Below are 13477 nucleotides of genomic sequence, written 5' to 3'. Positions count from 1 at the left end.
GTCCTGATTTCAGTGATGGACTGGGTCAAAACCTGGCTGAATTAGTCCGACCAAGCCTTGGGATGCAAACAGATCTACAATAAAAGGGGGGTGTCAGATCTTTTCTCCCCATCCTTTTCCGTGTCCTTGCATCACTTTCTCTGGCGATCCCGTTGCCTTCTCTGCCCTTTCTCCACCTCCTATTGCTCTTATTCATTTTATCCCTGCCTCTCTTTCTTTTTATTCATAAAATTCTTTTCTGAAACCTCTAATTCCTCTTTCTTCTGCCCTCTCACTTCCCCTTTCTGCCCTTTCTTTATTCTCTCCTCTTTTTATTTCACACCTCTTTGAATTAATCCCATTTTCTCTGCCCTCTTGTTCCTCCAGCACTTTCATCCCATTCGGCTCCATCGAGCTTCTTTTTCCGTTTAATCCCTCCTTAGTTCACGTTGGTCTTGGAATTTTCTGTCTTCTCCTTAAATGTTCTTAACCTTTTCAAAGTTTTTAATAAAACTTTCCTTTTTTGTTGGATTTTTTTTTTTTTTTTTTGCTTTATAGCCAATTTTCAGTTGTACTTCCTCGCCGTTAGTCTTTGAATATTCAGCATTTTTCTTACCCTTCTCTTCCCTCCTTCTATCCATTTCACCACTCTTTTCTTCATCCATGGTTTTTAGTCTTATTTAAGGTCTTCTGCCTCTCCATACACAGCTGCACTAATCCCTTCCCATCTATCTGTCGACCTCCATACTGTAGCCCTTCTTTTGTTGATAAAACCCTTGCTACTGTTATATTTTCCTCTCCTCATCCATCCCTCTACTGTGCCTAAACCCATCATTTCCCTCCATCTCTCTCACACTTCTGTCATCTTTTCTCCCCGTCTGCCCTGAATAAGTAACTCTGTAACCTCCTAACCCCTCCACAGCTCTGCACGCATGTCACCACACATCACGTCACACTACACACGCTCTGCGACCCGCGCTGCAACTCTAAGAACCCCGATCATGTAAAAAACTGGAGCCAGAGACGCCTCAAAGATTTACATTCCTCCTCCTCTTTAATCGGCATCTTTCAGTCTCGGGAAACTACGGGGGAGGGATGATGGAGGGAGAGGGAGAGAGACAAAGAGGCAGAAAAAAGGAGGAAAACCTGAAAAGAGCAAGACGGCAGAAGAAAGAGTGACATTTAAAGACTTGCACAGAGCAGAGATCAAAGATGTTCCCTTGACTAACAGTAGAACTGGTTGATGCATAGCGCCCCCTATGCCTTTACATGTAAACTGCACACATTGCACTTTTAGATCCACTTTATAATTTGTGTCAAAATTTCCATCCTCCATAAAATGTTTTTGCTTCAAACAAAGCTAAACTTTTTGACCATCATTTTGATATTATATTAAAGATTTAAAAATCAAGTTGCAAATAAATTTATAATGAAAATTAATAGTTGAGGGTCAGAGAAGCACAGGCGTTTGTTGCTGTTACATTTTTCATCTACATTTTAAGCCGTGTGGCAGAGTGGGACATTTACACCCTCCACCAGCCATTTTGGGCAGTTTCAGGTGAATCTGCTCAACCTACCAGTCACTGAGGCAGGTAAAAAATGTAAATTGTAAAAAGCATGAACTGAATCTCGTCCTTTTGCTTACTACTGACTTGGCCCTCATTTATCAAACTTGCGTAGAAGCCGGCGCAGATTCAGGTGTAGAAATCGTCTTACCACAGGGTTTGCATGGGATTTATGAAGCGTGCATTATCTGGCCAATCACAGCGCAAGACTGAGTGAGTGTTGATTAATACGGTGGGTGAAAACAATCGTCATTTAAATGACACAGCTCTGTAAATTCTGGTTTGGCTGGCCTCACCCCCAGAGTTTACAGCATGGAGGTTCAGCAGAATACACCGGCTCCCGTTGCCATGGTTTCCATCTCCATGTCAGAGGAGTAAAGGAAAATTACATATTTGTTTATTTTCTAGCTTGAAAAGTGGCATTAAAGGGAGTCAGAAGCAACAGGTGTGGGAGGAAATCACTGCTGGGGTTAACAGCATTGTTGCTGACAATCTACAAGTCTACAATCTATGATATAAAACCTGAATATGGTGTTATCGCTATGCTCTCTGTTCAGACTATAATATAACCAATGTTCTTTACATTTGGTTTTGAAAAAATGTGTTTAGCTCTTTTGATATAGCAACAACAACAAAAAAAAACATTTTAAAAGTTTAAAATCACTGGACAGCCCTGATTTGTACACATCATGGTAATCTTTTTGTCATTCCCCTTATAGTCATTCTACCAAGCTGACATAGAACACATCATAATAGAACCTTTCAGCTCCTTAATTGAAGTAATTAACTTTTAGTCAGCCGATTTCAATGTTGCATTGATAATTTCAACAGACAGGACTACCTGTAATGTTTGGGATTTTTTTTCATTGCTGCAGGTGTAATGAAAGCATGCTACTCCCTGCTGCAGTTCTTGTATTTAAAAATCTGATTCTCAGTGCTGTGGGGATTTGGGCTTATGAATGAAAAAGTCCATGGCCAAAGCGCTTCTTACTCGCTGATCTGAGAGGAGGAGGGGTCTCCTCGTCCCTAAAAGTTGTTTGTTGCGTCTTCTGTCAACCTTTTACTCACGCAGCATGCCATCTGGACATTATTCACCATGATACTGGAGCGCAATTTTAAAATTTCAGTATTACGAGCACATGTGACTAAAACTGGTACCTGTTTCATCCTTAAAAATGGGAGGAAAATAGAAAAAGGATGGATCAAAACTGAGGGCACAAAGAGCAAATGAGTTAAAAGGTGACATGAGTGGCAGGCGTACTCAAGAAGAACAGAAGGAGGGAAAAAAGGTCAGAGGTCTAAAAACAGTATGTTTGAAATTGTGTTAAGGTGGACAAGAGGGGCTAATGGCGAAAAGGTGATGATAGAGTCAAAGACAGTGGACACTCACTCTCGCACTCCTTGACGTCGGTGTAGAGCTGCTGCAGAGCGCCCATAGAGATCTGTCTGACCTCCGGCTCCAGCAGCAGCTGCATCAGAGACGTGGAGATATGTTTGCAGGCTGACATGCACGCCGTCTGTGCAACTTTACCCTGAGAGAGAGAGAGAGAGAGAGAGAGAGAGAGAGAGGGCTATTAGATATACAAGCGCCCAAAAAAAGCTCTTCAAAGCTAAAAATAGTCGTCAGCTCAGGCGCATTTTGTCACTTTTTGTCCAAATCAGAGAGAGCTTAAATAAAGTGTGCTGCGCTCAGGTGCAGTCAGGATGATGAAGTAGCCTGATGAGAACTAAAGCAGCGGATGAGGAAGTTCATGACAACGCATTAATACAGAAAACAAAGCACCAGCGAAGAGTGTGTAACCTCCTCCAGTGTGTATCCAAGAGTGTGTGTTTGTGTCTCAGTGAGTAGCCGTGGCCTTGATCTTGACCTCGACATCTGCATTCCAACAAAATGAAGCAGAAAAGAAGACAACAGAAGAAAAAAAGAAGTCAAAATGAGGTAGAGCTGGAAAAAAATCCTGTCGGCTGCCTTGGAGGGAAAGAAAAAACTAATTTGGCGAAAGTAAAGACACCTGCAGCAAAATTATTATCCAAATCCTGAAATCACTAAATGATTAATTTCTTTTGCCTACACACTACAAACACACTACAGACATGGGTAAAAAAATCTTCACAACCAACAAAAACAAAACCTAAACAGTCTTAAATCATGTTTGCTGTATTATAGAACTTCTGTATTAAATAAGCAGAAAAACATGAAAGGGAAGTTTTACTTCAGAGACTGATAACCAAATAAAACCCGCCTTGAGGTGATTAACAAACTAGCAAGGCTAGCTGCTCTTATAGTCCAGATTGTGGGGCTCCTCAAAAACAGCAGAACACATTTCAGATTCACTTTTCATGAAACTGCTGCCCTTTATTAAGGTGGAAATAACAAAAATTGAATATTGTAAATGATAGGGCTGTTATGGAACAAGTGGATAATGCACTTTAATTCAATTTACACTCATTTTGACCTCCTGATATTTCATTTTCCTACATCATCCCATTCCTATTTCCTCTTTGTTGTTTAACATGGGACAGGAACAAGGAAAGAAGTCGATGACAAGGCACCAGGAGTGTCCAACAAACATTTCTCCTTGATTTTCTTTCACTTTTACTCACTAACAGAGCTTGTTAGCTTGCTTTGTAAAGTGGAGATAGTTTCATATCCATGTCTTAAAGTTTTTCTCTGACTTTTCAACACAGAAGCAAAACTGTTTAGCTCACAGCTGTCAAAGACGTGTCCATTCAATACACCAAATCTCTGTTATTAAAGATAAAAGCTCTGGATGTCAAACTATGCACAGAGGGAGCTGGAAATTCATTCGTAAGGAGCATGCATTTGTGGGATGAGCAGCAGAGCTGAGTATGTGGGTTGCGCCCATGAAATTGCGAGTTACAAGTCAGCTAATGTGGTTGTTTTGGTCACTCCTGCATGTCCATGTTGATCCAAGTGTTCAACTGAGCTGCGGTCAGGACTGTTGGCAGGCCATTCAATACTCCCAAATTCTGGAGGCAGTCTCTGATAACCTCGCCCTCTGGGGGCAAGCAAACCTGAGGAAGACAACTTACAGTCCTAAGTGTTGACAGGGTGAGGAAACAGTCTTCTTCTGTCTCTGACATCCCCCTTTCTATGGAACTTGGCCTTCAGTTTTGAAATGTTTCTACATCTCATTCCAAAAAATGCTGCAACTTGGTTTTAAGAAACACCAGTTGGAAGCTTCCCTATCGCACGGGTCCACTCCAAATCAGTCAAACATGGCGTGCTGATTCCTATCACGGACACCTACTGACCACTGCAGCAGGGCCCATGTTCACAGGGGTGCAAGAAGCTCAAAACAAGAGTCAGTAGCAACAGCAAAATAAACTTTTTGGCATTGCTAGAGAAGATTTGGCTTTTTTTTGGGTGCAACCCACATACTCATCTCTGCTGCTCATCCTACAAATGCATCTTCCTTACTAACATGGCACCCTTTAAACGGAAATAAACAGGCTTCCCAATGGTGTAAGACTTAATGCCAAGAAGCATTGATACAATAATGAAATAATCAACCTAACACTATTTTCTTACTCTTTGAAAATTCAGGTGCCAAGGATTGAACCCTGGACCTTACTGTTGCAAGACAGCTGGCTCTATATGCTTGACCTGTATTGCGCCAAATTCACAGGAAGGTGCCCTTCTGTTGCTGTCTCTGTCTCTTTAAGGTTTTGTGCTGCGTTCCCATGATGGACCATGGTGATTCAGCCATCAGCTGTACATTCTGTCACCCAAGCTAACTACCAACCCATCACCCCTGTAACCCCTGTGTGGCCCAGCTAAACATTCACCAAGTTAAGTATAGAGGTACTGCTCTGGTCTGCCCACCCCAATTAATTGCTTGATTTTGAAGATGGGAGAAAAGCAGTTAAAAGTGGCACTGCAGACCCCAGGGGAGTAGCATTTCTCCACCCAACATGGGAATGTCTAGTGGGGCCACACAAGGACAGGAAGATGTTATTATGACCATTTTGACTGAGGACCCCATGGTGGTTTAATTTATATACTTAGCATTTAAATGACTGGCTTTCCTTTCAATTCGTTCTCTAAATTTTAGTGACATTGTTACATTATTTCCCTCTGTAAGCTTGCCAAGTAGCAGCCAAACTTGTTTAAAATGCCATAAAATCCATCTTATCTCCTAAAACAAACCCAACAGCAGCAGAAAGATTCGGCTGAAGATGTTTGAGAGTCTGGAGCTCAGTTCATTCAGGAGGCAGCCCTCACCTCAAAGGGAGATCAAATCACATACACATGCAGACACATATGTTCATGAAACGCACACCTCGGACCGGCCGGATATCCTTAAAATACGGCGCTGGCCTCTGAACTCTTTACATACTGTCAGGAGGTCGCTTATCAGAGGCTGAGATTGAGCGTGAAATGGGTTAATTCTATTTACATGTCCACAGGTAGGTCTGTCTGCTGTGGGACGACTGGGAACCATTAGCCTGAGGAATGCCGGGGGAGAGAAGCGAGGTAAAGAATGAGGGAGTAAAGGAAAGGTGACGGAGGTGAAGGGGAATCAGAGGATCGGAAAGGTGAAAGAAGGAAAAAAGATGACATAACAGGCGAGGAAAGGTGACAAAAAAGCTAAAAAGGAATGAATGTAGACAGAGAGAAAATAAGACAGAGGAATTCCATCCCTCCAGTTAAAGAGACCTTTTCAAAGTGCTCATTTAAAGCTCCTCAGCTGCTACCGGCTGAACAAACAGACAAGGAGAGAGAAAGCAGGGGAGGATGGAGAGAGAGATAGAAGCAGAGGGGTGAATAATCAAGAAAAGGGACGAATGAAGGGAGAGGAAGGAACAGGAGGAGCACTGAAAGGAATGCAGACAGATGAGAATGACAGTAAAATATGCTAACATGTCTCTCTCTCCATCTGTCTAAATGCTGAAAACCACATTAATGGGTATTTTTGGTAGAGCTCTTCATCACCTTTTAACCCTCTTTGACTTAATTTAGAAATGTGAATTAATTTGTGAATGGAGGTCACGTTGCTGGCACAGGAGCATTTATATTCTGCACTGTACTGACCAGTAAAACATCAGCAGGATTTCTTGTTTACAAGAGAAAGAGTCCATGTGGAGAGCAAAAAAAGAGCAACAGATGGTTCCCTGATTTACTCATGTTCAGGTCAGGTATGCTAGCCAGTTCGACATTTTGCCATGACTGCCTTGGCCCAGTACTGCTCTGGGCTCCTGATGGCCATTGTTCAGGCTCATGCCCTATCTTTAGAGGTATTTTCCCAGCTGCCCCATCAGAGATGCACAGGGCTGCCCCCAGCACCTGGACCCACCCACCAGGTCCTGGGCTCCCGCTTCAAGCAGCCAACCCTTCCCCTTCCTGCTTGACCAAGCACGCCGGTACCAGACACATGGTCTTGCCAAAGACACCCAAAACTGCGCCACACAGCTGGCATCACCAGCCAACATCCAGCCCCCACAAGAATACAGCAAGGATGGGAGGACCGAGGACCAAAACACTACCATTTTTTTCTCAAAGTCCAGGTTTCCTCGTCTTTATGAAGAATCCTCCTAAGTGGGGTCCTACGGAGGCAAGGCAAGAGTCCTTCCTGGCAACTGTTTAACACACATTTGGAACAGGCCAGTGAGTGCATGGTTAAGGATCATCAGCAAAGTCAAGATCAGTGATCTGGACATGGCCAGGTGACAGTCCACAGTTCGCTGTCCCTGTTACCCCTGTTATCCACTCCATACAGGTACTGAAGAGCGTAGGGTCAAGGCGCACTCGTACCTCACCCCAGAATCAACTGGAAACCAAGGAAAGCTTCTAATGTGGTTCCCTGCTTTTCTTGTGTTTACACCTGACACGAGTAAAACCATTTGCTTGTGTTCATGACATGTAAAGCCAACGTAAAGAGATGAGTAGACTCGAGCTAACTTCATGGGGTGCGAATGACACAAATATGTGACACGAGTCATGCAAACTAAGTCATTCACACAAATGGGGTGAATTCCTGCTGCATTCAATGCGCTGTTCTTTTCTTGTGGAAGAGTTGAAAAATCTGAACTCAAGCAAATCAATCATACTGGGATGGCTCATCATCTCAAGATCCTTGATGATGTATTTCACATATGTGTCCTGAGGATGTCCAAAGGACCAGCCTGGGGGGGAGGAGTTAATTCAACCAGAAAATGGAGGAGAAACTTGTGGAGTCTGTCTATGGCTACCCCCAGCTGTATGACACAATTTGCCTATCCTGCCACATTGGAATAAAAAGAAGCTCACTTAGAGGAAAGTGAGACAGGAAGTCGGACTGCCTAGTAAGTTGTGAAACATTCGCCTGTCACTTGTTTTAGCCATCTACTAGCAAAGCAGCAATCCTCTCAATGTAGTCAAGCTCAGCCCTGTTTGTTGATGTCTGAGTTATTCACAAGAATTTAAAAAATTTAAATGTGTAGACTCCCTGTATTTTCTCGTTCAGATATGCGCTAATAGGCGCAACATAATGCTGTCCAGTTCTGATAAAAAACTACCACTCTGGTTGTATCTGAGCAAATGGGTTCTCCAGCAGCAGCCATTGTTTACCAGCTTGCAGTACAACTACACCACACCTGTTATAACTACAAACTCAGGCTGAGGCCAGTCAGCAGAAGAGCAAAAAATCTTCCCACGTGGAATGTTTTCGAGGCAATTCTCTGGACTTACTGAATTAAGAAATGGCCAGTTCTGGCAAAACTGCCGCCATAGTTTCATCCGAGCCAGACGTTTCACTGTAGCTGCCATTGTTTACCAACTTGAAGAACAACAAAACCACGCCTGTAGCTCCTGCCTCATTCTCCTGGAACAACGCTGATTGGTCTGGTGATTTTTAAGACAGGGCACGAATGTTTAAGATTAAAGCTAAACAAGTTGGATATAACTGATGACGGACATGGAATCTGGCCAATCCATTGGCTTTGCAAAGTTAATGTTGACCAAGGATGAAAGTAAAAGCACTCTGCTACACCGTGGTATTATTTGATTAAATGTAGAAGTCCTTCATTCAAAGTATATCAGTATGATCAGTATGCTCTTGAAGTTTTGATTGATGTGGAAGTGAATAAGATTATATAAAAAAATGTAATCTGATCAATTCTTGGTACACCAAAAAAGCTGCAAGATTTGAATCCACATTTTCAAGGCCTTTAACTCCATCTAATAAAGCCCCAAACTGATGCTGACAACCTTTGTTCCAATTCAATCCTTCTAACTTAAAACAACAAGACAAAAATGTGTGTTTGTGGTCAGAAAGAGGATGTGGTCTCATTTTGAAACACATTGTATTTCAGGGTAAATTCATCCGTCTGTGTGTGGTCAAACACACAATCCTCCCGCAGTCCTGTCCAGTTAACTGTACAAGCTTTGACCATCAACAATGACAAGTTATTTAAAAAAGCTGTGGTGATGTGACTGAGGCAGCTCAGGTACTCAATACATGTCAAATAAACACAATGGGTGATTGGTTAAGCATATTAAATGAGCATTGAGGCTTTCTAGATCATTCCAGTGTTAAATTTAATCAAGAAAGTCAAATAAAAACCCTCAAAGACTGTTGACAAATTTGTTAGAACAACCAGAACCTGGTATGGGAAATCGTTTAGCATAAAAACAGATTGATTTGCATCTCCTTCAAACTGGGTTCCTCCCATTCTGGACCGGGTTTTGTTTTGAAGCAGTCCCATCTGAATTCAGCTTGTGTCTTATAATGCCAGAAGCAGGCCGAGGTAGAAACGCAGCAGCACAGTAAGTCACCGCTTCACAAATGCCATAACGCACTGATTCACGAGTTCTGGAAAGGATTCGCCACGGTGTATAAAATGCTCCCTGTACATCCAGAAACCTGCCAGTCAGAGGAACGGCCAGTTAGGGCAGCCAAAAGTCAAGAGGTGGGATCACAGCAAAAAAAATATGATGCTGATGTGTGAGACAGCAGAGTTTAATGCTTCATCCGTGGCAATAAATACAAGCATGAGTGTCTTTAGCACAAATATGAAGGGTTGCAGGTGTTTTTTTTAAATGGAAAATGACTAAAAATGGAGGACTGACTTAAATTCAACCATAAAAGGATGGAGTCCAGGTTACGTCTTGTGGAACGATCACAGATCCCTGCGTTATTGCAGGTATTTGTTCATGTCACTCATGAAACACCACAAAAATGAAGTCTGGTCTTCAGGTTTCAGATGCATTTTTCTCAGTCTTTGAACATAACCTTGACACTCACAGACACAGCCAGTGCAAGCAGCTTCATTCAAGGACCAAAAACCGCATTTGGACAGACATTTACCAGGCCTGGAAATTCCTTTTTGTCTAGTGTAACAAGTGGTAAATACATTTTTATGTTGTTTTTTTCTTCCCTCAGTCTTGTATTATTTAATCGGCTGTTCCATGACAAAGAATGTTGAGATAGTGAGGACAGAAAAGCTCTCATCTTATCTGCTGAAGAATTGCAAAAATACATAAAACTATTTAAATTCATCCTTATAACATTGAAACTCAAGTTTCAAAATTAGGTAGGCTCTGAACTGACAGAAACCAGTCAAAGCTTTGGCTCATGAGCCTAAACTATAGACAGTATTTAAGTGAACTTGGCACATAAAGTAAGGACATTTGTGTTTGGTAGATTATCTCTGTGTTGTAACAACACTTCTTGGCAATAAGTTTCATACCATTGGAAATCCTGTTTATTTCTCTTTTCCCTGGATGAGCAGCAGAGCTGAGGATGTGGGTTGCACCCATGAGAAATTCACAAAATCTTCTCCGCCGATGCAAAACAGCTTATTTTGTCATTGACTCTTGTTTGGTGAATCAGATGATTAAAGTCTGAAGAAACAAGATATACCGGCAATTTAACAAGTTATTCGTTCAACAAACAGGAGCCTTTCCATCCTCTCCACTCCCAAATTCAGGAAGTAGTCTCTGATAAATCCCGCTCCTGTCAGAGTCACTCTGATGAACACTTAACAGTGTTAATTTCATTGACTAAAACTATAATTAAAAATGTTTGTCAACAGCCTTTTTTTCCATGACAAAAACTACAATAAGACTAACAAAAATAGATCTGTGATGACTAAAACTGACAAAAAGTCGGTTTAGTTTTCGTCAAGATGACTAATACTAGACCAAAATAAAATTTCGTTTTCGTCGGACATTTAAAATCCAAGTTATTTCTTCCCTGTGAGTAAATCTGTCAAAATACAATTCAGCTGTAGCTATTCTGCCTCTCAGCTGTAGAAAGCAGGAACCCCAGGTTTGGCAGAGTGCAGAGAACACACTACCATGATTTGGTACCAGATTTAGGCAAGAAAATAAATGCTTGGATTAAAGTAAAGACTAAAATGTGAGGACATTTTATAGACTAAAACGAAAAAGGATAGAAATGACTAAAATGTGACTAAAACTAAAATGCATTTCATTTAAAGACTAAAACTAAGACTAAAATTAAAAATAGCGGCCAAAATTAACACTGCCACTTAACATTCACAGAGTTGCTCTGATGACCACCCAAAAGACATGGTATTAAACAGAACTTTCATTTAACAGACACCTTAGCCTTCCTTATGTAAAATATCCTGCATTGTCTCTTAATGATATCTATCTGTGGGGACGAGTGTTGTGCTCTATGAGGATAGAGGTCGGTTCCAGACTGTGGGGATACGGGATTGGCACTGGTCGCAGAATGTCATCTCAATATACCTCTGCATTGAGATCACCTCTAATGATGACAAAACTGCAAACTTTACTGATAATCTGTAGAAGACAGCCTACAGTTCTGAAGTGCTGGCAGGGGGAGGAAACGGTCTTCTTGGGTGGTCATAAAGAGTCAATAGCAACAGTTTTTCATGGGCACAACCCACATATTCAGCTCTGCTGTTCATCTCCCAAATGCATGTTCTTTACAAATGTGACACCATCTATAAGGGAAATAAACAGGCTTTCCAACGGTATAAAAGTTATTGCCAAGAAGCATTGTTACAACAAAGAAATAATCTACCAAACACAAATTTCCTTACTTTTTGTGTTAAGTTTTGAAGTAGCGCCAACATCCTCCTTTGGTTTATTGACAAACCAGCTCAGCATTTTGGTAGCGGAAATAACAAAAGTACTTCGTCCACAGCATGCATTAAGGAAAAAAATGCTGGTTTTGAGGAAAACCCAAAATACTTTTGCCCTAGAGTAAGCACTTAGTGAAGAAATCCCTGGAAACTGTTATGTCCTTGATTCAACTGTGCATTAGCCTACAACACCAAAGAAAAGGAACAGATTGGTGCTTTAAAATCTGTTGAAATTGTAGAAAAGAAATGTTTGGTGCTTTTAATGTGCTTAAACTAGCTCAGTTGTTGAGCAGTGTACAGGAGGAAACAATGTCCAACCACAGCCCAATCAGCTGCTCCTGAATGGCTGAATGGATTTCTGGCTTTGAATATTTTGGCTGAATGACTGCCTCCAGTCTTACAGTGAGAGTAGAGCTAAGAGCAGAATCCTCAACTTTGAGGCATTTTTTTTTGTTAGTCAGCTGCCAGACAGGGTCTAAAATCACCATGAGACCAGCAGGAATGCCTTTTTAATGTGCCTGCCATAAAATAAAGGGAATAAAAAAGCAGGATCTATATAGAGCTCGAGGTTAAACAGAATATTTATTTCTGTTTAGCTGCTAGTTGTGTTTGCTGGAAAAAGATGTTTATATACGTAAGAGTGAGAGATGTACAGTGTGAGCATATAAATCAGAAATATTGTCTTATGTTGTAAACAGTTCAGTTGCAGTGTGAACCAAGGTAATGTATTGTTGTATTGTATTACACTGTATCGTATCGTTGTATTGTATTACACTGTATAATATTGTTGCACCGTATCACACTGTATCGTAATGTATTGTTGCATTGTATCACACTGTATCGTATTATTGTATCGTATCACACTGTTTCGTGTCGTATTACACTGTATCGTATCATTGCATTGTATCTCACTTTATCGTATCATATTGTTGTATCGTATTACACTGTATTGTATTGTTTTATTGTATTACACTGCATCATATCTTATCGTATTGTTGTATCGTATTACACTGTATCGTATTGTTGCATCGTATCACACTGTATCATATCTTATCGTATCGTTGTATCATATCACACTGTATCGTATCGTATTGTTGTATCGTATTACACTGTATTAAATCTTATCATATTGTTGTGTCATATTGCATCGTATGGCAGGTGTTTGGTTAAGGTTTCCCGTACTAGCAGGGATAAAGTTTCAGGCACATGAACACAGATTCAGGCAAACGTGCATCACTCTCTTCTTGTCTCACATGCTGGTTGGTAAACTTCAGGGTAGGATTTTAGGGTTCAGATTCATCGGGTTAACAGGGTCAGTCTGGGATTGGTTAACATCACTCTGTTACAACCACAACCCAAATACTCACCGGCAAGGTAGCATGTTCTATTGCCGTTCCCTACAGTGAGAAAAATAAACCGTGGAATTAAATGAATGGCAAAACATCAAAACCTTCTGTGTTATTAATGGAAGACAAAAAAAATTAAAAGGAAGTAAAGGAAAGTCATGGCGGCATGGAAATTAAACTTTTTTTTGTTTCCGCCTTCAAGAGGAGTATTTATTGCACGTAGGCCCCTGAGATGAAGCTGATCTGGTTTTATCTGGTGATTTGTTGCAATGTGCTGAAGCTCCATGGAGAACTGAGTAAGTCCTGGACTCACAGAGCGGGAAGCCGCCGCCAAACCTCCTTGGAGCACGGCACAAAACTGATCAAGGAGCTTATGGGGCATAAAATTGGAGCTCTCTGGTCCAAGAAGGGTCCAAAACGTAGGTGATTATTTTCACTCCTGAGGCCCTCTCAAGCCTTCCTTGATCCATCTTTAAATGTGAGCTCAATTTGATTATGAGAATTTAGCTA

General features: G+C 41.3%; 1 protein-coding gene across 7 annotated transcripts in view; it reads right to left on the bottom strand.

The window, feature by feature from the left end:
- The window catches only part of exoc6b (exocyst complex component 6B), a 151132-nt gene that overhangs the window by 52487 nt on the left and 85168 nt on the right, over positions 1 to 13477 (bottom strand). For 4 of the 7 annotated variants that reach the window (XM_041779378.1, XM_041779379.1, XM_041779380.1 and 1 more), the window contains exons 19-20: positions 12989 to 13018; positions 2935 to 3076 (exon numbers count right to left, since the gene is read on the bottom strand). In XM_041779378.1, coding sequence (XP_041635312.1) covers positions 2935 to 3076; positions 12989 to 13018 — 172 coding nt within the window. The remainder of the gene's footprint in view (positions 1 to 2934; positions 3077 to 12988; positions 13019 to 13477) is intronic. The other 3 variants (XM_041779382.1, XM_041779381.1, XM_041779384.1) reach the window with 1 other exon arrangement.

Source organism: Cheilinus undulatus, linkage group 22 (genome assembly GCF_018320785.1).
Source record: "Cheilinus undulatus linkage group 22, ASM1832078v1, whole genome shotgun sequence".
In the NCBI taxonomy this organism is placed as follows: domain Eukaryota; kingdom Metazoa; phylum Chordata; class Actinopteri; order Labriformes; family Labridae; genus Cheilinus; species Cheilinus undulatus.
This window is presented reverse-complemented; position numbering and strand designations above follow the sequence as displayed.